General features: G+C 44.7%; 1 protein-coding gene across 1 annotated transcript in view; it reads left to right on the top strand.

The window, feature by feature from the left end:
* The window catches only part of SORBS1 (sorbin and SH3 domain containing 1), an 80,961-nt gene extending 55,197 nt beyond the window's left edge, over positions 1 to 25,764 (top strand). Inside the window, exons 20-29 of the mRNA XM_041127405.1 lie at positions 1,511 to 3,031; positions 3,769 to 3,854; positions 5,433 to 5,600; positions 7,020 to 7,066; positions 8,773 to 8,887; positions 8,995 to 9,120; positions 10,504 to 10,698; positions 21,462 to 21,520; positions 22,834 to 22,946; positions 23,577 to 25,764. Coding sequence (XP_040983339.1) covers positions 1,511 to 3,031; positions 3,769 to 3,854; positions 5,433 to 5,600; positions 7,020 to 7,066; positions 8,773 to 8,887; positions 8,995 to 9,120; positions 10,504 to 10,698; positions 21,462 to 21,520; positions 22,834 to 22,946; positions 23,577 to 23,644 — 2,498 coding nt within the window. The 3' untranslated portion in view covers positions 23,645 to 25,764. The remainder of the gene's footprint in view (positions 1 to 1,510; positions 3,032 to 3,768; positions 3,855 to 5,432; positions 5,601 to 7,019; positions 7,067 to 8,772; positions 8,888 to 8,994; positions 9,121 to 10,503; positions 10,699 to 21,461; positions 21,521 to 22,833; positions 22,947 to 23,576) is intronic.
* Positions 25,765 to 26,433: the final 669 nt, after the last annotated feature.

Below are 26,433 nucleotides of genomic sequence, written 5' to 3'. Positions count from 1 at the left end.
TCCTATTCAAGTCAGTTGAGGTTTCCTCTGTCCTTCCTCTTTGCCATCCCCAGTTTTCCCTCCTTTTTTCTCTCAGACCACACTGGCCAATATTTTTCATGACCCCTTTATCTGATCCAGGTTCCTCTTCCCAACAGGGACCAGCTCCCTCCATCCAGCACCTTAGCCACACCCCACACCCTCATGTTCTTCCTTGAGGCTGCTCAGGCTGGCCTTGCTATCCATCTGCTCCCACCGCCTTGCCATGCTAGAGCCCTTCCCTGCCTTTTCTGCTATTCCTGCTGCGGTATCTCAGCAGGTCGCACCATGTCTGCTGGCCTGGCTACCCTGGTGTAGCTGGCACCATGTGCTCCACAACCTCCTGCCTGCAAGGGGTGTGCAGAGAATGCATGGGACACTGTGAACCAGCAATGCCCTGCAGACTCTGAGACAATGAGGCAGCAGAGGCTGCTGCATCTCCTCCCCTTTCCTCTCCCTATCATGGACTCTCTAGAAGATTAGGACAAGGAAAAGCCTAACTCCCAGTAGGGAGTTGTATTGGGGAATGTATCTCTGAGCCAAGGTCAACCTAAAAATGGCTTGAGATGGGGAGAGGACTGAGGGAGGAATGCGTTCGGTTTCTGAACTGCTCTCCCTAAAAATAGTACATCACACCAAAAAGGTCTCTCTCTGTCTCCATCTTCCAGCTGTTTTTCAACATAATGTCAGGCCTGCAGGGCAGGGAGTCAAACTGGATCTGAACAAAAAAAAATCTGTTCACACAGTTATTGGTCCCCAACCTGCAATTGAACCTGAATGGTTATTTTGACATTTGAGTTTGAACTCAAATCGGAAACAGACCTAAAAACTGCAGTCTCAGCTGAACCCAGACTGGATCTAACTTTAAAAAAGATAATGTCCTGATCTGACTCCTTGATTTTTAAAGCAAACATGGCCAACCACATTGTCTGGAGGACACTCAGCTTATTCCTAGTATGGGGAATCTCTAAGCAGGCAGCTCTTGGGCAAGGCCAGCTGATGTGGCCTACTTGTGCTAGCAGAGTCAGCCACCGATTGTCTTCTCCCTCCCAGGAATAAACTGTTTGGCAAGCACTGTGGTGAGACTATAGTAGGTGTGATTAGAGGCTTGGTATTAAGCCATTTTTGCAATGTTAGTGCCTCTGCATTCTTGCTGACACCCTGACCCTGCCCAGAGTTCAGCTGCCCTTTTCCATGGTGCGGGAGCTTCCCTGGAAGCTGATGATGCTTAGCACTTTTTAGGAGGGTACCTTCAAAGTGCTCCAGGTCTGCTTCCGGCCAAGCCTCTCATTCTAGAGATGTTAGCAACACTTCACCTACTCCTGTAAGCACAGCTTGTTGTGCAGTTTCCTCCTGCTTGTCTTTATGTTTTGGAACTTTGTTTCTTTAAAGTGCATTTTATGAAATCCAAGCATGTTCTTTCTCCTTTCTCAATAGCTTTCTAGCATTTAAGCTAACAGGTTGTGTTTATTTTATTCTGCATGCTTACCAGTGGATCGTAAAGGTGGGAATGCTCATATGACTGCACCCTCTTCAGTTAATAGCCGAACCTTTAACGCTAGTCATGCCGGTATGTTAGGTCACGCATGTAAACATAAGAAGCCCTTATCAGCTGCAAAAGCCTGCATTACTGAAATCCTCCCTTCCAAATTCAAACCCAAACTAGCAGCTCCGGCTGCTCTTGTGCAGGACAAGAAGGGTATCTTGCTGTCTCATGAGAAAGCTCAAAGCTGCGAAAACCTTCGTAGCTCCATTGCCTTGTTTGATAATAAAAAAGCTTTCATGGTAGACATAGGGGAAAGCATAGAAAACATGTTGATGAAGTCAAAGCAGGAGTATGCCATCAAATCCGGCAGCACCATGAGCCTGCAGGAGTATGGCACCAACTCTAGGAAAGGCTACCTGTTCCCTGCCTCCAGGAAGAGTGGGATGGAGTTTACAATGCTGTATAAAGACATGCACCAGATCAACCGGTCCAGGATCCATTTGGGCACAGTCTCCTCATGCAGCGTGAGGGATATTGCATCTCAGTTTGAGAATGAAGCAAAGGACAGAATGGAGCACAGCCTTAGTCGAGAGGATTCAGAGCAGATCCCCAAACACACCGTTTCCTCCCGTATCAGTGCCTTTGAGCAGCTGATCCAGAGATCGCGATCGATGCCCTCGCTTGACTTTTCCACTGGACAAAACAAATTCACCGCTTCTCTCCAGTCTAAAGCTTGTCTGAGTTCTGCCTACTCTGCAGAGTTTCTTCTGGATTTGCCAAAAGCACACCAAGAAGAGAAGGATGCTGCCAGCTTGGCAGATAAATCCTCCCACTCCTGCAGCAACGTGGAGGACACGGCTTCAGATGTCAGTGATGCCATCCCTATGGACACACTTTCAGCTTGCACAGATGAGATAGATCTCCTCTCTAATGCATCCAATGACAGCGGCGGCAGCAGCAGCAACCTCAGTGGACCTCAGAAGCATAAAATCAACAGATGCAAAGGCGCATGCCCAGCTTCCTACACCAGGTTTACTACCATCCGAAGGCATGAGCAGCAGCAGGCCTCCAGGAACCCTGATTCCAAAGGGGATGTCTATGGGGACAGACACATGCTCCCCAGAAACGTCTACCTAATGAGCCCGCTCCCCTTCCGATTGAAAAAGCCCTTCCAAAACAAATCCTGCAGGACTCCACCCCCAGACTGCCCGGGAAGCCCGGCAGTGCCCAGCCCTGAGAACCCAGATGACCCCATCCAGCTGCAGGGGAGCGTAGGAGGCAAGAGTCATCACTCCCAGCACCAACTGTGCTCCAGAAGCAGGCCTCTAGCCCCCAGGCGCCTGTCTTCCTTTGACATTGTGGAGAGGCTTAGCTACTTCCCCACCATGGGATCTGGCCGAGATAGCTTCATGGGCCGGGCTGACACTCCTGACTCCTTAAACAATGGGAACCCTGTTCCATATGCTCTCTGTCACAGCCTGGACACAAACAACAACCCGCAAAGTGAACTTGGGACGTACCTAGGAGGTGGCTTTTTGTGTTCTTTACCAGTACCCCTTCATCTGTCTTCTTGCTTCCTTTCTCCTCCCCTTTTCTTCTACAACCCTTGCATTTTTACTCCCTGCCTTTGCATCCCATGACTCTCTCTGTTTTTTCCCCTAGTGTGTCTAACGTCCTTTGCGTGTCTTGCTGAGCATTTTTGTTCAGGACTTGTTAACAGCTGCACTTCTGAGAAACGATTTCCGCTGCCTTTCTAATCACATCGGGTTCAGTTTGTCTCTCAAGCAGCTCCGGGGATGCAAGAATCTCAACATGAGATATTTCTAGTCCTATATCATTCACACACATGGGAACATAAAACAAACCCAGATGATTTGCTTTAAGGAGCAGTTTCTCAAGGTCTAGTTGTGTGTGTGTGTGCGCGCGCACGTGTGTGTGTATTAATTTTTCTCAACAGTAAAATGCCAAATCGTACTGTGATGGCAGCAAATCTTTTCTTCACAAAGTCCTTCTATGTCTTTACACTTTCCTGTACTGTTATTTTCTCCCTGTTTTTGGATTTTTGTTCTCAAGTACAGCCCAAAAGGGAAAAAAATGAAAATGGATAAATTATCGACATCTGATTGGCAATTTGGTCAATGGCAACTGAAAATCCTTACTGTCATAATGGAAACAAATTGTTTAAAAATACCTATTTTTTTCCTTTCTGGTTATGCTAGATAAATCCATCTGTATTTTAACTTCCTTATGTTGTTTCGAAGTAGATTCAGAATCACCAAGGCATTTTGCACCAGTTGATTACATGGAAACTCCAGAAGAAATTATCCGCAGACGGCATGACGATAAAGAGGTAATGCCCTCCTTTATGGCCTAATAACAGTTGTAGCAGCTCCACATACAAGAAATACAGCATTCAGCCTTATATAAGGACAGCTTGTATGTCCATGGCTACGTACATTGGAAGTTAGAGCAACAAGCTGGAACTAGTATGTTTTAATACTACCTCTGCCGCTGATTTAATGTACGATGTGTAGTCCAGTTTAGCTTTTGTTTAAAATGAACCCGATGGTTCTTATCAATTGCACAAAATGATATATGGGGGCTTTGAAGAGTGCAAAAAGGTTGGAGATGTATGTGAGATGTGGTACAACACCCCAGTAATCACAGATAAAAATGAAATGGTTATTCTGTGAGTTAAGTTTTTATTGTTCTCCAAGCAAGCCACTTGAGTCAGTATTAATCAAACTGGTGAGAACAGTATTTTTCTTGTGGGGGTCTTCAGGTTTTGAAGAGCAAATGTATGATATTTTAAGCTATCAGAAAGCGTGAAGTTTCCCCCCAGTGCAAATTCTAATTCTTTATGGTGTCTCAGGTTGTTGATGACAGAATGTAGCAGTCCTTTTTGGAATGGCTGGGCAACACTGGGACAAACTGAAATAATAGGAAAGCCACGTAGAGTTTTCAGCACCAATGTATTCAAGCTGAGTTAAAGAAGTTATAAAGTGATTGCTTTCCAGGAAGCTGGAATTAATTTTCACTGCCTGGGGAAAAAAAAAAGTTTTTATTTTTAGTGTTAACTTTCTGAGTTCAAATAATGTTTATGTGTGCTTTGAAGTATGGTAAAACCTGCTCTTAATTCCTATGTGAAAAATGTATTTTTGCTGTCTTCTCCCGTGAAACAGTTAGTAATCCCTCCAATTCCAAAATCCAGCACTAAAACTTGTGTAAGAGCAAAACTCTGAATTCACTAAGACCTGCTGGCTTCAAACGAGTTAGCACAGAGCTGAACTCTTCAGCCTACAGTCAGCCCCAAAAGGTGGAAGAATCCTTCTGCCTGGGTAGTCAAGAATGCACATTTCCATTAGTGTGCCGGAGATTTCAGAAGCCCAAAATAATTCTTTGGGGTTTATTTACTTTATTTTACAAAGTATACTACAGGAGCCCAAAGGAAGTATGGGAGAACCTGATACCTGAGGGTGGTTAGGCACTCTCCCAAGCTCCTTGCAAAGCTCAGGGGAGTGTGGTGCCTCGGAACTTAACTGTGGGGCTGATTCAGGTCTTTTGGAAGTCAATGAGAGAAACTCCTTATTGGTTGAAGGGGGTTTGGATCAGCCCTCTGCATTATCAGCAATCTTCTTAGAAGCTCCCAGGACCTGGCCAAAACTTAGAAAAACTCCTCGTTGACTTCCATCAGCTGTGGATCAGATCCTCTGTATGAGCTGGGTTCAGTTATGCCATAATGGTGATGTACCTTCTGTGCTTGCAGAACAAAAAGGTATTGTGTAGTTAGTAGAATCAGTATTTTGTGTTGAACTGTAAAATCCCAGCTATTTGCTGGGACCTCAGAAATTTTAAGTCACATTTATGGCAGCTTTTGAATGCCTTTAACTAGATGATTTACTGCCCATTTTATGCAATTTTATGGCAGAAACTTTTAGAGGACCAGAGACGACTTAAACGTGAGCAAGAAGAAGCTGATATTGCAGCTAGAAGGCACACAGGGGTTATTCCAACGCACCATCAGTTTATCACTAATGAGCGATTTGGGGACCTCCTAAATGTAGACGATACAGCAAAGAGGAAATCTGGGTCAGAGGTCTGTTTTAGTTACCTCAGTCTGTTGCTTGACCCAAAGCAATATTTGCCTCTCACAGTGTTGTGCTTTAGGCCGACATTAGCTCTTTAGAGAATGTCGTTTGTTTTTTTTCCACCTTCCCCTTTCCCATTCTGGCTTCATTTAGATCTGCTTTGACTCTTGTGCCTGGTAAATTAATTGATATCTCTACCAAGCTGCATATGTTAAAGCATGCCTGCTGAGAATTGCTGGTGCACACCTGTGATGCATGCCTTTAAATATCAGCTACTTTTAGTGAATCAAAGGCATTCTACATCTTTTGCATCATATTGCTACATTGTCTTCTTGTCTGTGCCTTATGCTTAGAAACTTTGTCTTGTTGATCCTGGCCATGTGACTGTCTCATAGTTTCTTTTAGAAGTAGATTGTTTCTTCTCTTGAAAGATGCTTAATGTCCTTCAGAAACAACTGGAAAAAGTCTCAGCATGTTTCACTGCGTATGACCTGGTCGGTCTTTCTGAAAGAGACAAAGGAGGAGGTAGATGGTTTTCCCATGAGCCCAAGGCACTTTTCCCGAGGGCTGGATGCTAGCCCAGGTGTCCTGACCAAATGCCTTTTTCTGCCTTAGGGATTACTGCTGGGGCTCTTGACAGCAGCTCTGCTTCCCCAGAGGTGCTGCACTGTGGTGGTGGGTGAGGTGGTCACTGTGTGGATGGAGTACACTTGTCTGCCCATTATGTAGTTTCAAATGCTCTGGTGTCACATGAATGAGACTACTTCTTATTTTATGCTCTATTACCAAAAGGACTTTAAAATTGTCTGAATATTTTGTGACCATTAGAAAATCAACCAAGTAAATCAAGCTTTAAAGCCTAAGCGTGCTGTCAATGTCCTCTTTGGCTTTATAGCCACTGAAGACTTTTTTTTTTTTTTTTTTTTTTTAGATACTTGCTTAATTTATTCTTATTTCCTCCTCACCTTTGTCTCTTTCCTGCCAATTTATACAGAGTACATGGGTCACATTGCAGGATTCAGCAGGGCCGGAAATAATCAATAAGAGCCACATCAAATAAAATCCTACTGTTTTTTTCCCAGCTGGTAATTTTTGCTTTTCCATTCATGTCAAGGGCAATTTGGTCCTGGAGCCCCAGTAACAGTAGTTACTGGAGCAGCTTTCATTCAACAGGGTTTGTCACATTTAAAAGTTTACTGCTGTTAAATCCATTTCCTGTAGAGCTCTTAGTTACTGTTATACCAGAAGTTAGCACTTTTTGCCCTGGTGGGAGAGACCCTTCCAGCATATTTGGACTGTAGTACCAGTTGCACACAAGATGTAGCCGAATATCTGCATTCAATTTCTTCCCCAGACTAATGTTGGCTGTAGAAGAGGGTTGAAAAACCTAATTATTATTTTAATGTGTTGATTTTTTTGCTCTCTAGATGAGACCTGCTAGAGCCAAATTTGACTTTAAAGCACAGACGCTAAAGTGAGTACTGCTTGTTACTACCGCCTTGAGTGTTCTTCCTCTGCTTTTCGCCCTAGGATACAGCATTTATGAAGTGTCATGCAATTGGATTCATGTTTTGGGAGTGTCTTTCCAGCAGCTCAAAGCAAAGGTGTCCATAGTAAGGCAGGGAAAAGTAGTATGAATCCTGCAGGTTGTAGCCTCTAAAGGACCTGTAGGAAAACGTCTTCCTTCTCTGGGCATCTGTATTCCATGTGGTTTTTAGGGCAAACCTGCCTACTTTGCTGGAACAAGTGTGGGCTGTGCTCTGAGGATGGGTGGAGCCATGGCTCTCTGGGTGATGTTCCTCCTTGCACCTTGTAAGCAGGATGGCTGGGTGAGACCTTTTGGCAGCAGCTCTATCATTGCTCTTGTGCAGAAGGCAGAAGTGATTCCCCTGCATGACATTGCTGGTTGTGCTCTTGATTTAGGAGCTGGAAGAACTGTGTTAGTCAGTAGCTCACTGTGTAAATCTGCCATACAGATGGTCAGAAGAACGGAGATATGCAGAACAGCAGCATCCTTTTCACTGTGCTAAGCATAGCCCAAAGTCAGCAAGGGACTTAGATGCCTAGCTTTAAGCATGTAGATGGGCTCTTGACTGAGGATTTTCCTGATTCAGGACCTATAAGGGTACAGAGTGGTCACTGTTCCCCTGGCATCTGTGGATACAGCAGCGGATGTTTCTGGTGGCATTGTTGTAGCTCCGAGCACTGTTGTGGTCCCTTGGGTGAATCACACAGCACTATTTGTTCTTTTTGGGGAACACTGCTGTGAAGAGAAGGCCTGGAAGGCCTTTCCCTCTGCGTGAGCCTGGAGAAGCTCTCATTTTAACATTGCTAGGGAGGGAAGAAAGAAGAAGAGAATTCAGTGAAGGACCTGCTGTTTTTCTTCTCAGATGCTAATGTCCTGGGAATATTTTGTTATATGTTCTATAGGTGATGATTTGTAATGACTTACAGAGCATCTCCCAGCACATGTAATAAAACTGAGGCAGATGTAAGGTATAACTGTGGTGTCCCTTAAGCAGAACGTAGCAGGGTGCCAGACAAAAGTAAAGGAGAGCTTGTGAAAGTCATGTTAGGAAAGGCTGGGTTGTTTGTTCTCCTGTGGGGATCCAAGTAGTAGGTTTATGAGCCTAGTACAAGCTGCCCACAGTGGGAGTTCCTCAAGCTGCAGACATTCATAATTTTAGCACTGAAGACTATAGATTGAAATCCCAATTGTTAGCCCAGGTGAAGTCAGTGGACCAGAAGTGTAATCATTGCAGGATCAACATTGGCATGTGGGGGGATGTTCATCTAACCAGCAGACTAGCTTCCATTAAAATCATGTATCTCTTTGGAAGGCACTTGTGACATGACCTGTTTCAAAACAGGAATTGAGCACTCCTCCCCATATCCAACATAGAAGGCAGCCAGTGGCATCTTTTGCTTGAGCTTGATCCCATTGCTGCTGGAGGGTGTGTGGTTAGTAGGGCCCTCATAGGCCAGCTTTTTTGACAGGATCCCCAAAGAGCAAGAGAGTCCCTGCACATCATGTTCTCGACATGTAGCTTTCACTTTGGGTGGAGCATGATTTGTATCAACAGGGCTGATGCAGACCTTGGTATCTAAGGATTGCTGGACAGGGAGAGAACATGTCTGTTCTCCAGTGAAGTTCTGATGGAGTGCTTGTGTTGTTAACAGGGAACTTCCTCTGCAGAAAGGAGATATTGTTTACATTTACAAGCAGATTGACCAGAACTGGTATGAAGGTGAACACCATGGCAGAGTTGGCATCTTCCCACGATCATACATAGAGGTAGCTGCTTTCCTTGCAGGTGTTCTCTTTGCCCGCTCCCTTTCTGCCAGTGACCAGTTTATGGGCTTTTTGTATGTGACTCATTTGATTCTGTTTGTGCATTCTAGCTCCTCCCACCAGCTGAGAAAGCTCAGCCGAAAAAGCCATCACCATTGCAAGTATTGGAATATGGAGATGCTATTGCTAAGTTCAACTTCAATGGGGATACCCAAGTGGAAATGTCCTTCAGAAAGGTAGGACTTTTGTTGTGATGATGAATTGAATCCAGACAAATGCTGAAGTTTTTTAACACTAGTAACTTGCAGTTTCCAGATGAAAGCTCCAATAAGATGAACTCTGTATTCAGGAAGGATTCTTTCTCATCACCCATGTTTTTACTCCATAGTCATTATGTAGTGCATTGCAGTGAGTGTGTTGCAGGTAGGCTGAATCAAGAAATGCCAATTGCTTCCTTAGGGCTAGCTGAGAAGGTACTTCGAGGACAAGTGCTGGAAGCCTGGCTCTGCAAGGCAAATTTAGATATTTGGTGACATGTCTCTAGTCTGATCCTCTCCAGTGGAAATGCACACAGTCACATGAGAATGGCAATATAGAAAAGAAGGAAACTGGGTTCACGTTCCTTTGTAGTACAAGTCAAATCATTGAGCACAGGCAAGCAAGGCTCAGTGGTACTGAAGTGACTGGCTAGACCTGACTGCAGAGTGAAGGCATAGGAATGGATTGTGTAATGGCTGTTCAGAGCAAAGTCAGCCATATTTAGATTAAGTAGCAGTGTTTCTCCATCTCAACCAGCTTTCTGTTTTGATGCTCAGATAAGATCTTGTCTTTCGTCTCTCTTAATCATACATTAAGGTGGGGCTTGCAGTTTGTATTAAGGATTTGGAAGTCACTTCATTTGTCAGCAAAACAGGAGACAGCACAGAGAGAGCTAGTTTAAACTGCAGACCTGTGCATACTCCCTATACACGTCATAGCCCTGAGAGTCTCATGGTCATCCTGAAACTGCTGGTTTCCACTTTTTTAACTAGCTTTAGCAAGTAGGGTCTTGAAAATGTGAGCATAACTGAGTCTGCAGACAGCCCAAGTCAGCACCAGAATATCTATCTACCTGAAGGGGGGTTGTAGTGAGGTGGGTGCTGGTCTCTCCTGTCAGGTGGCTGGAGATAGGACGAGAGGAAATGGCCTCAAGTTGAGGCAAGGGAGATTTAGGTTAGATATTAGGAAAAATTTTTTTACTGAGAGGCTTGTCAGACATTGGAATAGGCTGCCCAGGGAAGTGATTGTGTCACCATCCCTGGAGGTATTCAGAAAGCAAGTAGACGGGGTACTTCAGGACATGGTTTAGTGGGCATGGTTGATGGTTGGACTCGATGATCTTGAAGGTCTTTTCCAACCTAAATGATTCTATGATTCTATGGTCTGCATTTCCTCCTTCTCTGAACTGAAAAATATTGTTCCCACCCAGAGGTTAGGGTTAGGACCACATAACTGGGAAACAGGGGAGGCTGAGAGCTGCTGATTGTTTTAAGTCAGCTGCAGCAAGATTAAAAATGTAATCTGCTTTGGAATGATAAGATACGTTGAAGTCTGGACTACATTACTGTTCCTTCCCATAGGGTGAAAGGATCACGTTGATTCGACGAGTGGATGAGAACTGGTATGAAGGAAAAATCTCTGGCACCAATCGCCAAGGCATCTTCCCTGTCACTTACGTGGAGGTGCTCAAACGGCCAGTGGTCAAGAATGCCGTTGACTATCCTGACCCACCAATGTCCCTCTCCCCTAACCGCAGCATGACAGCTTCACCACAGGTATTTGGACTAGGTGCAGCCAGTTACAGCACCTTGCAGAACAGAGGAATGTTGCCATTGCTGTGCAAGAAGCAACAGCTGAAAAAAGCTGTAGCTAAGACTAATGTTTTGTGCAGTAAAAGCCATGTGCTCCCTGCAGTATGCTGCAACTGCAGGAAAAGGTGATGTTTCATTTACCAGAAAGGTTAATGAACAGGTCATTTGGGTATTTGGAGACTCAGCTTTTTATCTCTGGTCTGCAGCTTGAATTCAGGCCAGGTTGAAAGGGCTACAGTTCACAGCCATCTGAATAAATTTCACTGCCAGAGATGGAATGAATTGGTGATCCAGCTCCTCCTGAGTGCGTGTTTACACTTTACAGACCTCCACTGTGATGAGTGAATTTTTTATTATGACTATTAAAAGGGTGTCACAGGCTGTTACAGTCTGTAGGAGTCATTATGTTGATCCCAGTCAGCTTGAATCAAGCTGTATACTTCTAAATGTTCCAGCACACAACCAAGGTTTTGGGAGACAGGGTCAGGAGAGCAGCCTGTATTATTTGAAATTGGTGCTTAAATGAACTCAGGTTTTGAGAGCAGGCCAGTCTGGGATCTTCCATGAATATTAGATTCACTATCAACCATACTGCAGTTCAAACCAGAAATCAAAATGGCCCCAGGTAATTGTACGGGGATCCCAGAATGTTTGCCATGGAAAACATTTCAGGGAGGCAGTGAGTCTCTAAATCCCTTTGTTTTGTTCTCATCCTGTAAATACTCATGCTTTCGAAGGTCAGCATACATGTCTGGGTCTCGGCCATGAGTTTCTGGTGCATCCCCCTCTCACCCACAGGACCAAAGCAAGGTCATTCTGAGGTCAAGACTGCAAGGAACAAAAGTGGAGAATTGGGACTGGGAGGAAGGGATATATGATACAGGACGGATGGGAAAAGCTGCCATGGCTCACGCCTGGTGTCTGTCTGGATCTTCCCTAAAAGGAGTGTTTTTATTCTTAGCCACTGTGTAAAGAGGAAAGACTTGTTGCTTGTTTGGGGTTCCCTGTCAAAGTGGACCTCAGCTGAGCATTTCTGTTTGAGCTTGGCAGTCTCTCCATAACTGTGGCCTGTCTGCCACCAGCTCTCTGCAAGCTTCTCCCTTTGATGGAAGGGATCGTATCCACCCCTTTTTGGTTTCCTTTGCTATTCTTTTGATTCCTTCCCTAGTAAATCAATTATCTCCCTTTTTGCCTAACTTGGCAGAGGACTGAGAAACGCTGTGATCAGTGCTAATGTAGCTGATCTCATTGACGTCGCTGGTGGTAATAGCTAAGGGCAGAACTCAGTTGTGTTCTGCCTTTATAAACATAGGACCTACTTTAATCACCTAAAGACTAAATAGCCACAGCCAGCATTTTTGATCCCTTTCTCCTCCACAGCTTCAGCAATACAAGTTTCTTGAGGAGCAGGCATTGCTCATGCTAGAGTTGGATAAAGTCAAAATTCATTCCAGCAGTGAATTCTGACTGGGTCCACAGTGTGAGTTGCTGGAGCCCCAGGTATTACTGCCAGGCCAATCAAATGCTGCATGCTGCCATCATGCATGGTGGCTGCAACTGCTCCCAGAGGGACTTAGGGCATATGGTATGAAGTCTAAGATCTTCCACAAGACATTTTGCGTCTGGCATCCTGGCAGAGGCTGGAGAAGGGTATTAGCAGCACAGACACAGACTGGACTCCGTAATTGGAGTAGCTGTGGACAGCACGTTCTCCGACATGGTGCAGCTGTCCATGGAAAACTTATGCACCATGCTTGGTCGCAGATCTGCTCCTCTCCACGCTCGCTCTCTCTCCTTTTACTTTTGCTCAGTCGTTTTGTATTTTCCTTTATTATTTTTTTGTTCATTTCTTTCTTTTTCTCTCCTGCTTTTGTCTCCTTCAAGTCTCCCAGCTCTGAGCTGCTCCATACACCAACTCCTCCGCCTTTGCCTTTCGCGCGCCGCGCCTTATCTCCAGAGGTGCAGGCGGTCACATCCGAGTGGATTGCTCTGACTGTGGGAGTGTCTCCTAGCACCACTCCTGCCATAACTCCTCCTTTGCCTTCTCCGCCTGAAGCCTCTCTCTCTCACGCTGACTATCTCTCGCCTTCTGCTGCAGCCAGCCCTTCCCCCACGGTCAGCCTCCACCATTCTCATCTCTCTGGCTCCTCGACTCCCAGGTCCATTAAATCCCCCTTGCCCTCTTACTCATCCAGACCTCAGTCCTCCGCTGGCAGTTTCTATCAGGCCACTCCGCAAAGCGAAGAAAAGTTTGTTGGCTCCCTTTCTCCCAGCGTGAGCTACTCTAACTCCCCTCGCTGGGCAGTGGAGAGCCCCGAAAGCGTCCTCGCAGAGCAGCATCACATCACTGGCAGCCAAGCCTGGCTCCAAAAGACTAGAGAGGGCAGCAGCAATCCCGAGCAGGGTGCTCATGCTGTTTCCAAGATCTCTGTTGAGCGCTGCCTGAAACCATCCCAACTAGACATGCGTGTGAGCCCAGAAAAGAGACCTGTGAGTTCCTCTGAGGACAACCAGTTGTGTCAGGAGCTAATGGCTATTGTGCAGGGAGGTAAAACAGAGAAAAGAGGCATGAGGAAAGGTGATCTGGGAAAGTTTCAAAGCGGGGAAAAGAAGGTACTTCTCCTGCATGTGTGTGTGCTGCTCTGAATTGCTGATTTTAACTGCTGTGTTGAGGGTTGTGCTGCTCTGCTGGCCAGGCAGAGCCCGTGGCTGCCACGTGTCATTTTGATGATCCTAAGACCTTCTTCCAGGGGTCACCAGTGGCATTCACTGGATAGCAGATCAAAAAGTTGTAGAAAAGGGCTCAGGAGCAGTGCAGTGAAAATTATTTTAGAATAGATAATAACACAGGACTCACTCAACTGGTCATGTCTAATGAGGTGATTGTCCCAGATAGTGGCTATTACCAGATGTATCAGATGAAAGTATCACACAGGCCTCATGCCCATATACCTCACTGTGTAGAATACAGGCAATTCCTTGCTATTCAGAGATTTTCCAGTGTGCAATGGATCATCTTTGGTTATAAGATTTATTTGTTCCTCCTAAAGTCAAGGACTGAAAAGCCTTGTAAACATCAGCCTGGCTCCCAGAATCACACAAGCTGTCCCATGTTGATCCTGGAGCCTGTGGTTTAGTGAACCTTAACCTGGGATGTGGATGACTAAGGGAGACTTGACTGTTATCTATGGATGGAGTGGAATTTATTATGCTTGCATTTCCAAAATGATGTGAAAGGGTCTAGCCACAAATGAGAATTAGACCTGGTGATGCTTTTCGCCGAGAGTTTTTAGTTATATGTAGCTGTATGTTACAATGAGAGGGAGCATGGGGAACCCTGCAGTAGCTTCTACAACGTATCTTCTGCCCCCAGTCTTGGTATAGGAGATCTGCCTTACTTTGCAGCTTTCAGTTGACTTGGGGTCCATTGCGGGCTACAGCCAGCCCAAATACATTACAGCACCCCCATGCTACCTTGTATAAGAGTGGAAGTTTGGGGAGCTCAAAATCATAGCCTTATAAATACTGTCTTGGATGCACTGCGATAGCCTCCATGATATACCCCATCTTAGCCAAGGTTAAATAATGAGGAACTAGGGTTTCTAAGATGACACATTTCACACTGGGAAATCTTATGACAAATTGTTTGATTTCTGCTTGAATCACAACTAGATGTATATTGAAAGCTGTATGAAGACTGTGCTGTTTACCATCTGGATATATTTTTAGTAGCATTTTTTACAGGCATAACCTGCATGTTTAAAACAGAATGAGGTGGTCAGCTCAGACAAACCGACTGGAAACTGCACTTGCCCTTGCATGGAGTTATGTTTGCTGTGTGTGCATCAAATTTACTGGAGAGTAGATGCTCTTATCACTGGCAGTGATTGTGATAAGAGAGTGTGTGCCAATCTGACCAACTTTTCTTCTCTTCAAAAGACTGCAGACTCAAAAGCATTCTCTTCATCTGCTCCTCTCTCTTCCTCTGCCCTCTCTTCCTCTACTGTCACAACACAACCACCTCCCAGACTTACACGCAGAGTCAATAAGCCACAGGTAATCATCTTTGTTGATTACTCTTCCATCACTTAGAGTTGTTTCCATGCCATGCTATTGTTTTGTCATATGCTTGTTTAGCCATTCATTGATTCCACAGGTGAGATATTTCTCCTGTCATTGAATTCAGAATTTTTATTTTTTTAAAAAATAATTTAAAATTACTTCCAGGCTGTGCAGAAGGGCAGGTATTGGCAAAATCTTCAGCTGGTGCAAATCCATATAGCTCAAGTCTGGGTTTCTGCCAGTTTGTACCAGCTGGGGATCTGATTTTCTGTTCCTCCAAAGGATTAACCCAGGGCTTATTTAGTTCTGACCTTGAGTTCCTGCAGCTTGATTGCATTATAAGGCAGTATCAGTGGCCTTGTTAGCAGGAATGGTGTAGTGTGAGATACTCCAGTTCAGGTTTCGTTTAACCACGTGAGATCAGGATTCAGGGTTTGAGCGTCTCAGAGCTGGGGGTAAGGCATATACAACTTGGTATCCACAATGTCAGGGACCTGTTCCAGCCTTCTCAGGTAGCATTCAGAGGTGCTCAGCTCTGTTGCTGAGAGCTACAAATGTCTTTAAGGAGGGATGCAGTAGGGTCTGTGCAGCATAACCAACTCAGCCTCAGCACTGTGTGGCTGGGATGTGCAGCATCCGGGAATGAGCAGTGCTCCTAGCTGCTGGTGTCTCGTCAGTCCTTCTAGGCAGCTTCCACAAGATGGCAATATTTGAAACAGAAAGCTCAGTTGGAAAAAAACTGGACTGAGTTTGTAGTGATGGGTATTGGGGAAGCAATCTTCGGCTTGATCAGTGAACAAGGCAGGCTGCTCAGGCAGGATGAGTGTGGGAAGTAGTTGCCAATGTTACTTATTTTCTTGATCAGTTTGAGAGCAAGATACACCTTTAACCCTGAAATTTTCCTGTTACCTTTACTTGCCTCATTTCCCTCTGATCGTGAGCTTGCACAACTTTTCACTGAACAACCACCTCCTGCTTCCATTTCAGTTTCAATATCAGAGTCTAATAGGATACATATTCTGCTTTATGTTAAAAATCCATAGATGTCTTCTGTGTTGGCCTTTCTCCTGACCTCTGATCTGCTTGGTCCTGCTGGTGCTTGCACTGGATGTATGCAACTCAAAAAAGCAGGAGCAAAGAGCCACCTTTAGGGAAAGATGTTTCTCCCAAGTGCTGACTAGCACACAGTTCTATTTTAGGTGTTGCACCTGATTGTAATAGGACCCTGTGGCCTTTCTTTGAAGGCAGAGTCAAGCCAAAATTTATGTTTTATATGCCTTGACAACCAGAGCATTGTCAGTGTCAAGTTAAAACTGGGTGTGACATTGTCGGTAGTCTTGACCTCCTTTCTAGCTCTGGGTCTACAATTGTTTAGGGAGCAGGAGTGGTATTTATATGCGCAAATGACTTCTCATTATCTGCATGACTCATACAGAGTCCGATGGCTTCAGCAGAACTGCAGGTAATATCCTGGAGGCCTTTTCAAAAAAATCTGTCATCTTTTAATTGATTTTAATCAAATGAGACAAGCACTTAGTAGACATGGAAAGTTTGTGGTTTTTTTCCATTATTGTCCATCCCTGGTGTTTGAGGTATTTTACCATTTTGAATTTTAGTTTTCTTTCTCATAATAGAGAACCTCCCCAGTTAAGAAATTCTGACCCAGGGTTTTTGCAGGTTTAAGACCTCTTTGGTGCAGGACTGGGGTAAGGACTGTGTTCTTGCCTGTTCCATTAAGTAACAGTATAAAGTGCAATGGCTCTTTTAGCTATTCTGAAGTTATTCCCTTTTGTTTAGTTTCACAGTCCAAACTAAAAAGAAAAAAAGAACGACCCCACAGCATGTGAAAGGTATTTAAAGTATAACTTACAGATAATTTGTTTCAATAATCCAGTAAAACATGATATTAAGCAGTAATGTAATCTATCAAATTAATTTATCTCAAGGGACCCTTGGGAATTTTCTAGTTCAATACATGTTTTACTCTGAGGTCCTGTTAGTACAGTGTAACAGTCAGCAGCAGTGCTAGCAAGTATGTGAGTAGTGCAGCAGCTTCGGCCGCAGGGCCAGACCGCGTCTGTGGGCTGGGGAAGGCAGGAGTGGCTGGACGAGGGTCCCTGTATCGCCCGGCAGTGTGAGGGACGTCAGTGGGGGGCTCTTTGCTCCTTTCTACTTCTGCAAAACCAGTCAGGCAGAGCGGTGAGTAATTTCACCCAGTTGTGCTGGTAGAGAGGGAGTGAGTATGAGGAGGATGCTCAGAGCCCATGTTCCCCAGCACAGACCAGCTACGCTGACTTAGCATGGTCATTACTTCGCACCATCTCCAAGGTAAGCTGTTATCCCCCCACAGTGGTTTTCTGCTGCCCCACAGGTTCAGCACGATGGTGTTTCTGCCCAGTGTGTTTATTGTCCAAGCCAGAGCTGCACAGCCTGTGGCAAGTGTTGGTACCTGCTCCCCACGGGAGATGCGTTTTTTCTGCTGTAGACACAGTCTTCAAGGTTCTGATCCAGGGGCCAAGGAGTCTTTCCATTGACTTTGACGGCCTTTAGGTCAGGCCACTCCGCACTGCAGTCTTTTCAATGTCCTTTGTGAGATCTCTTTGGCCAGCTTTCCCCTTGCTTTCACCAGAGCTGGGGCTGGGTGTGTGCGGAGGTTTTCCTTGTTTCTTTCGGCTAGGCTGGGGAGTCCTCCCTGCTCGTGGTTCTTCATTCATGTGTGGGAGCATCACTGCTGATGTGTGCCCTTCTCTGAGGGGATACCAATTTGTCTGTCTTGTCTGTCTGTTAGCCTGTTCTGCTTAGCTTTCTCTTTGCTTATGTAGTCCTTTAACTCCCACCAGACAGGAATGGAAGAAGACATGTAAACAAGAGCTGCAATGGATAGACACGCGGATGACACTTGACTTCGCTAAGAGCAGGGAGAGCACTACTGAGTAGCCCCAGCATCTTGCTTCCCAACAGTTAAAACCTTTTTCTGGTATTCTTACAAACCTGTGGTGCTCTTTAGATCCATCCTCAAACTCTGTATGAGGTGGAAACAGTGGCCAGCTGTGCTTCAGGACTGACTGTATTGTATATTTGTAGAGTCTGTAGACATGGAGACATAGATACTTTAAGCACCTGCTTAAGTTTATTCACTTAGTCTTAACAAAGCATGTAGTGTGACTGAGAGGGTAGAATTTAAGTTGTCCCCACAGGTTGTGAATACTTGTTCACTTTTAGGGCCCTCAGTTTACCTCCAGTAGCAGCAGGGCTGGCTCAGTATTTTGGGGGAACCTCTGTGTTTTATACTTTGGAGCTGTGCCCCACACTTGCTGATTCCTCAGCCACCTCTGGCACATGGAACCACCACTGTAGGTAGTACCTGGGCTTTCCGAACCCATCTTTGAAGAGCATTTGGACCTATAACACTTTTTTTTTTTTTTTTCTTTATTCTCTTCTCTCCCTGTAAGAATAATGTAGGGCTCTTTTTTTTTTTTTTTTTTTTTTTTTTTTAAAAGCTATCTAGGCTGTGCTATCAAGGTCACCTGTTTGAAGCAGTGGTGTGGTACATTTACAGCCTAAAATTATAGGATCTGATCTGGTCAGTTTTTCATCCTGTTTGGCTAATGCTGCATAGTTGCTGACTTCGGGGTGTTTCATCACTTCACTGTAGGGCTCTGCTGTAGCCCTGGGAGTTAGTGCAGAGACACCCACAGCATTGGTAGGAGCTGCCTGGATCTCTGGAGCAGAGGCCAGAAGGGATCTGCTTGGTCGTGTGTCTTGTCGGGAACTGGGGGCTGCTGGGAGGGCAGGGGGACTGCTTGGCCTCTGCCCCTGCCCAGCTGCCTCATGGAAGTCCCCGTGAGGATCCTGCCAGGAAAGGGAATGTGGCCAAGTTTCTGATGCTGGTAGGCTGCACCTCCTGGTATTACACGTACATGTCTGCACTATGGAGCATTCAGAGGTACTGTCAATTTTTTACCTTTCAAATAACTAATTTAATTCATAGTTATTAATGCTTTTTGAAGGAAAAGCTGGTCAGGGAGGTCACAAGTAATCAATGAGAGATGGATCATGCGGTCTTAGGAGCTCATGGAGCAATTCCAACAGTCGATTTATTAGTATGGAGCAGAGAAGCACTTTTGTGAATTTAAAACAAACAAACAAAAAAAAAATCATTCTTACAGCTGCCTCTCATCTCAGCCTGGAAATAGGTTTTCCCAGCTACTTGACCACCTGAGTTAGCTCTGATCTCATCAGATTTGATACACTATATCCAGTTGGTCTGTACAATATTAATTTTAACTTTCTAATTATTCCATTTGCCTTTCAGGGCTAATGATATACAGGCAGGAATGACTTCCAGAAATCCTGTGATGATTTCAAGCCCCACAGTAAATGCTTTGAATGTGAATTCCACTGCAATTAGCCTATCCAACTTACATTTAATTTTCTCTCTGTAGAAATATACATGGTAACAGAGCATTGTTTCTTAGGGCAGTGATCCTAGATTCCAGCCTGACAGTACAGCTGACTACAAAGGGCTTGCTGTGGGGTTGGGTTGGCCCAGAGTGGGTCACAGTCCTCAAAAGAGACAGTTTGCTTTAATACAATGATAGGCACAGCTCCAGAGGTCCAAGATGTGGTTCAGAGAAGCTTTGAGAATGGGAGTTAAACAGGGATGAGCTCATCACCCTGCACTTCTCCAAACTCTTTGAGCATGCTTGGGCTGAAGGTGTCACAAACCTCTTTATCCTCTGCTTCTGTTTTGTCTCGGGGTGCCGTGAGAAAGCAAGCCTTTTACTGAAGGGAATTGTTGAAGTGAATAAAGAGGAGGAGGGAAAGCATAAAAATAGAGGCCTTTGGAATTTGGGTTGAAAATTGTGTTGAATGAACACAGAGTATGACAATGCTCTGTATCTTATCCAATCCACTTTGCCAAGCAGTCCTGCAGGTAGTACAAATAACCCTACACTAGTTCAGACATCCCATTTGCTCACAGCATGCTCCTTGCTCTCAGTAGGTGTTTGATTATGCAAAAAGTGTGCAAAACCAGGCTCTGGATACCTGTGCGACTTTCTCAGTGACCTTCCCCTTCCCCACAAAACCTCCAACCCCAAACACCCTGATTTTCCTTGCTGTGCCCTGGGACATGTGAGTCCCTGTGAAGAGTTGTGACTGAGGAGAGAGGCAGGGCAGAGTCCAGAAACTTCACGGGTGGTGGTGTTTGGACCTGGGTTTTCCAGTCAGGGCCTCCTCTGACCTGAAGCTCTGCCTTGTTGTGGGAATTAACAGAGCAGCTCAGATCCTTGCTTGGTACAAGCTAGAGCGATTTTGATGGGGCTACACAGCAGTGTGCCTTCTGAGGACCTGAGCTGGTCTTTTTTTAAGAAGCAAGCGAGTTACTGTTCTCTCCTGTGTCAAAGTCGTTGAGGACTTTTCTAAAAACAGCAGCAGATTCCTCTCAGCATGCTTTTGGCCTTTCAAGTTTGATGCTCTCAAGTATGTGCTTCTGTCCTTGGTCGTCCCCCCCCACAGGAATGCAGTATGACACTATGTACCATTTCTGGTTGTAGCGGTGTCCATAACCCTCCACTCTGATTCCCTGCTCTGTTTCGCCTTTCTATTTGCAGCATTATTCTGTGTGCTGGAGTGCAGTTGCATTACTGTACCCTTAATGTCTCTTGTGTAAATGAAAGACCTTGTTGTCCAAGAAGCGTGGTGTTGGGGTGGGGAGGGGAAGAGTTGTTCATTTTCTTTTGTTGTCTGCACTCCATTTAAATTTTTTTAATTCTGACCAGTGTAACATCTGCTAAAATATCTTCCTTATCATTTGCTTGGTGATCACACAGCCTTCCCACCATTCATTGAGAGCTGGACCAGATCTCACAGAGTCTGAAAAGAGCTATGTGGTAAGGCCACTGTTTAAATCAGATGTGTAGTCCTAGACTGTCTTCACCCAGACAGTAACACCTCAGTAGAGATAAAATGCCAGCACTATTTTTAGCTGCAAAGTAGGTACATATTTATTGATTTGCCTATATTGTTTTGTTTGCAACAGAAAAAGGGAATTTAGCCATTAGAAAAACTGTCATAGCCAATGCGAAGCTGGGCTAATTGTGCTGCCAGTCCCTGGGTATAAGTTAAACGAAGCAAAATGCATGAATGGAGCGGCCCGCCTTGAATTCTTGAACTGACTTCATAGCGTTTGTAATGGTGCCACTGCATAACTAATTGCAACCTCTTATGCTGCTGCTGTTTTTAAAAATATATGTATATGTATTTGTTACAAATCTTCAAACTAAATGCCAAATTCTTCTGTATCTTGCCTGTTTTTCCATGCTTACACCTGGATCCCTTCTGCACTTCACTACCTGGATATTTACCTGGACCTACAACTCTTTTTTTTTTTTTTTTTTTTTTTTTTTTTTAACTGGACTTTTGTGCTGCATCTGGAATGTCCCATCTCTTCTTGTCTATATTTTCCCCTCCCTCCCCCCTGTTGACTGTCCTTTGGGTGTTCTTGGATGTCAATGCTGCCTACCACGCAGGAAGCTGTTTGCAATGAGATCATAAACATTGCAGAAAAGTCTGTTCATTACTGCAGTACTATTTCTCAGCCTCTTGACTCTCGCCACAAGGTGACCTCTAATGACCATAAACCATCTCTCATCATTTCTCAGCAACCTCAAGCACAGCAGCAAGGAGCCAGCCCTGACAGAAGTCAAACACCACGAGACATGTAAGTCCTTTTGGCTCCCATCTCTTCCAGGGGCCTTGTCTCTGACTGGTGTTGAAGATGGGGAGGTGTGAAAGCTTCAGCGTTTCAGGAGTTAAATTAGAATTACGGAAAAATGTCAGCCACATATCATCATGAGTAGTTTGAAACTGGGACCTTTGTGTCTGTATAGCACCTGAAACAATGATCTCGTGATCCAGGACTGGGTCTCCTTTGGACCCTTGATTCATGCTGGTTATGGAGACTATCTCAATGTCTTGAAACTGGAGACAAATTAATATCCATTGGCTACACCTCACTCATATGGTGTGGGTCAATGTGTTCACCCCTGTTCTTAGCTTCTCACGGTACAGTGAGCAGTCCCAACACCGATGCCACTTGGTGCGTTGTTGGCCGGTTCCACAGGTGAATTGGTGGCTGAATGATATGAGAAACGAAGGCTGAGATTTTCAAACCTGTCTGGTGGGTTTAAACCTGGAGCTGCCATTAAGCTTGGTGGGGCCTTTCACTGTTGGTTTTGAGAAGAGTAGCCCGCACTGCATGCTGGGGACTGAAGTTCCTTGGCAGTTGGGTCCTGAAAGAAGCCTTTGCTTTCCCCCGCTCCTCCATGCAGAACTGAAAGTCTCGCATCAGCTCTGTCTTCAGTCCCCACAGGCAGGGGATCCAAGCCTGCCCAAATTTGCCCAAAGATTGTTTCGACTCCGTAAGGTTCCTTTCTGATAAATACAGAGTGCCTCTGGTGTAAGTGGTATCTCAGGGCAGGATTCAACCTTAGATTTTGTTTGCACTGTTGCTCCTCAGCTATGATTTATCCAGCAACCTTAGTGCGGTAGAGAAGGCACTCTCTTTTTCCTTCTGCCTTTTCCAAATGGCAGAGTCCTTCACTCTGCCATTTGGTCATTCATGGCCCTGCCTATGTGCCCGGACAAGGGAACAGATGTCTCATTTAGCCCAGCAATGAGTGTATCCACGTTTTGGCTTGCATTCATTGGGGCGTCTGCACTCATACACTCTTTAGGTGCTACACGTTAGGAAGACTCCAGTTGTTACGGTCTATGGAGACAACTACATGGCAAAAAGGAGACGTAAGCTCTCCGCATATCCCCCACACTGCAGGCGTGACGCTTTTTACTGCCGTGGCCTTGTGACAACAGCCAATTTAATGCAGTTGGCTTCCACCTCTCAAATGGAAAACACAGGTCCAGACTGCATTGAACAAAATATAATAGGAATTAGAAAGGGGAAGGGACACATCTCCTTCTGAATGGATGTCAGGGAAATCCAATGGCTAATGTGCAGTATCTTTCTGGTTTTAGAGTTAGCTACCAAGCCCTCTACAGCTATACTCCTCAGAACGATGATGAGCTGGAACTAAGGGACGGTGACATTGTCGATGTCATGGAGAAATGTGACGACGGCTGGTTTGTGGGTGAGTGTGACACTTGCCTTTCCTTTTTTCTCTTCTTAATTTCCTTGTTCCACTCTTCATCCTGATCTTTCTTGCTCACACGGATGGCAGAGCAACAGAGGGAACCAAGGAAAACTGGCTTTCTGTAGCTTTTCCAAAGCTGAGGGAGCCATGGCAAGTTACAGAAAGTGGCAAGTAGGGGATGAAGGGAACACATGGATAGGAGTTGCAGTCCCTGAAAATCCAGCCTCATCTGTAGCTGTATGTTTAGCAAAATCTAGCCCTTTACCTTCAAAGAATGCAAGTCTGAACAGTGTTCTCTATCTCAACACTGCAAATCTAGGCTTGTTATCTCTTCTTAAGGGAGATTAGCTCATTTACACCAATAGGAGTTTGGCTCCTAGCCTATAGGCCCAGGAGCTTTCACCAGCATCTTATTAATTGTTAAAAGGGAAGACCAAAGATGATTAGTAGCAGAACTAGTTGTGATGTCATCTATACCAAAAGGCTCTTTGACCAGGACTCCTATTTAGTTTTAGAAAGCAGTGCCTGCAAGCAGAAGAGGCTGCCACCTCTACCTTTTTAAACCCCTAAGCCTTCCTTGCATGGGTCCATCTTACTCTGACTTCCTTGTGTTTTATTTTGCAACAGGTACGTCCAGGAGAACAAGGCAGTTCGGCACCTTCCCAGGCAACTATGTGAAGCTTCTGTACCTGTAAAATAACAGTGATCCCACTGTGACAGCGATGGGGTTGTTTTCCAGGTGGTGTTTTTAAACAGTGAAGAAACAGACAATTTATGAATGTAATAGACAAGAGACGAGACGTGTTAGGAGGATGTGGTTATGTGGTACAGTACTGAGTTGAATGTGTAGCCCTGCTTCCACGGATTCAGGGTGTGATTTGTTTGCTGAAGAAGAGACAGTGTCTGGTTTACAGTGCTGCCTTTGTGTATTCCTCTCCCCTCCCCAGCAAGACTTCTGGTGATAATCTTAATTTGTATGGAGTACTTACCTCTGAGAAGGCTTCAGGGAAGCACATGGTATAGGTTTCGTTTGTGTGTTGAGGTAGGATAGTGCTTTGGGGCAGTGTGCAGTCTGCAGCTGCTCCCTTTCACTGGCGGGGTTCAGGGAGGCCAGGCTTTCTGCCTGGTTTCTGCCTCGCTGAAGACTCACTTTGCTCTGCCTTCCACTTCCATAGAAAACCCTTCCTTCATGTCATGCACCTTAAGACCCAGTAGAGGCAGAGGACAGCTGATATGCTTAAACTGCAGAGCTCTGTGTGGAAAAGGAATTTGGGACTGGTGGTTTAATCCAGAGAGGTCAGCCAAAGCATAATGCAAATGCACAAAAATCCCAAACCCTTTAATAACATATTACCTATCTCTGCAGGGTTTTTGTTCTTTTGTGCAGGGGGTGTGTGTGTGTGTGAGTGTATTGTGTGCATCAAAACAAACCAAGTCCTGTTTTTTTAAAGAGAAATCAGCCTGGCTTTGACATTTATCTGCACAAAGAATAGAACCAATAAACAGAACATCTGTGAGAGTAAATCCTGTTTATGAGTCCTACAGCCGTTCACTTTCTCTGCTTCTTCTGCCCTGTTGCTGGCCCTAAAGGATCACACACTGTTTGAAGCATACTCTTTGGGATGAAGACTTTGCTCCTTTCCCAGCATTAAATGTTAGTGGCTCTGATAAATCTGAGCAATGTATCAACGTATCACTGAGGGTGCCTTTTTTTTTTGTTACAGCATTGATAGGAGGTCTCAAATACATGCATTTTGGCTGCCTCTTAGTCATACAAAAAAGTCTAATCAATTTGGAAAGCTGTTCCCAGCAGTTATTACTAGTTACATAGATTCATATTTCCTTGAGGAACAAAAACATGGCTTGCCTGTATGCTTGCCTGTAAATCCACTACGAATACTCTTTTGATAGACATTTTGTTATTAAGAAAAAGCATAAACAAAACCGGTTCTATGAGACTCTGCTTCCTACAGTTACCATACAAATAGCAAAGGGTTAGATTGCTATTTTGTCATAAGCCGTATTTAATAATATAAAATGCCTATTTTTATGCTGATGCTTTTATACAGATTTATTAAGAATAACTTCAACTAACTGTTAGCACGACTTGCAATGTTTTGATAAACTAGCCATGCTCCTGGGTTTGAAAACAAGTAGGCTTGTCTTCCGCCTAGGTTAGCGGAAGAGAAGGCTCAGTGTCTCAGAAGTTTGACTGTAAATATGTATATTTAACTTTGTACAGACAATGTACTTACCTTGTATAGAAAAATAATTTAAACACATTGAGTGAAGGGAGGAAAAAAAAAGGCAGTTGTGAAAGGTTGGGATTTTTTTCCACTTTTATTTAAATGATGGAATTCCATGTATGGTCACATAAAGAGTTTTAGCACAAAATATCCATTATGAAAGGGTTTCAGATATGACACAAAAGCACCACTGTTTCTTTTCTGCAGGAGGTACCTTTAATCCTTCATGTTATTTATGGGTTTGTTTTTCTGCTTTGGGTTTGCCCTCCAGTTATTTGCAGCAATACTTAGGCCTGTTGCTAAGATTGGATAACACCAAATTAATCTATCCAGCAAAGTAACATGATCATACTGACTGTATATAACATACTCATTTAAAGGTTTATTTTTTGTTCTTGCTCTTGCCATTTTAAGTTACACACACACACACACATACACACCGCAACTTATTTTTGTGTTGATTTTTTGTTTCTTATTGCAGTGGATTACTATTTGACAATTAATAAATGGAATTATTGAATTACTATTGTGTTCCTTGTACAAATTATTAAATAAAGTCTATTCCTGGCTGTTCTGTAGCAGTGCACTTTTGTAGTAGTGCCCCTCTGTGGCTGTCTCTGGCTGTGTCCATACTGAGCAGTAGCTGTCCTGCACCTGAGGATCCTGCTTGTGACTTGGCCTGAGCTCACCGGTTCTCCCTCCTGAGCCATAGGCAGGCTGTGACTTTTTCTCGAAGAAACTAAGGTGTAGAAGCAGAGAAGAAGCTTGTTTACACCCAGATCTCACTGTAACATGGGGTCAGGGTGCAGCTGCTGTGGCATGCAAGCAGACCTGGGAGCTCAGGAGCACGCCCAAGTCCGCTGGTTTACAAAGGGTCTTTGTGACTCTCTCTCAGATGAGATGACCAAACAGGTTAGGTAGGACAAGAAACCCCAAATGCCAACCTCTGTGGGAAGGGATGTCAGGTGATGTTGGGTTTACATGTGCATTTTTAACCCTGACTTGGGTCAAAAGCTGTAAGACACCGACTTTTGCGATAGCAGCACTCTGACTCAGCCGAAGTTGGGCAACATATTCAAACTCTGTGGTGATGCGACTGGATAGCCAGGCAGAGAGACCCATGTGGTGGCTGTATTCGGCATGATTTTAGGAAGTCAAACTATAAACAAGCCTCAAGGCAAAAGCCTCAAGCTGTTTTATGGGTCCTTAGAAAGCACACAGACACAAGCCCATTTTTC

This window comes from Aquila chrysaetos, chromosome 11, assembly GCF_900496995.4.
Source record: "Aquila chrysaetos chrysaetos chromosome 11, bAquChr1.4, whole genome shotgun sequence".
NCBI classification, from domain to species: Eukaryota; Metazoa; Chordata; class Aves; order Accipitriformes; family Accipitridae; genus Aquila; species Aquila chrysaetos.
This window is presented reverse-complemented; position numbering and strand designations above follow the sequence as displayed.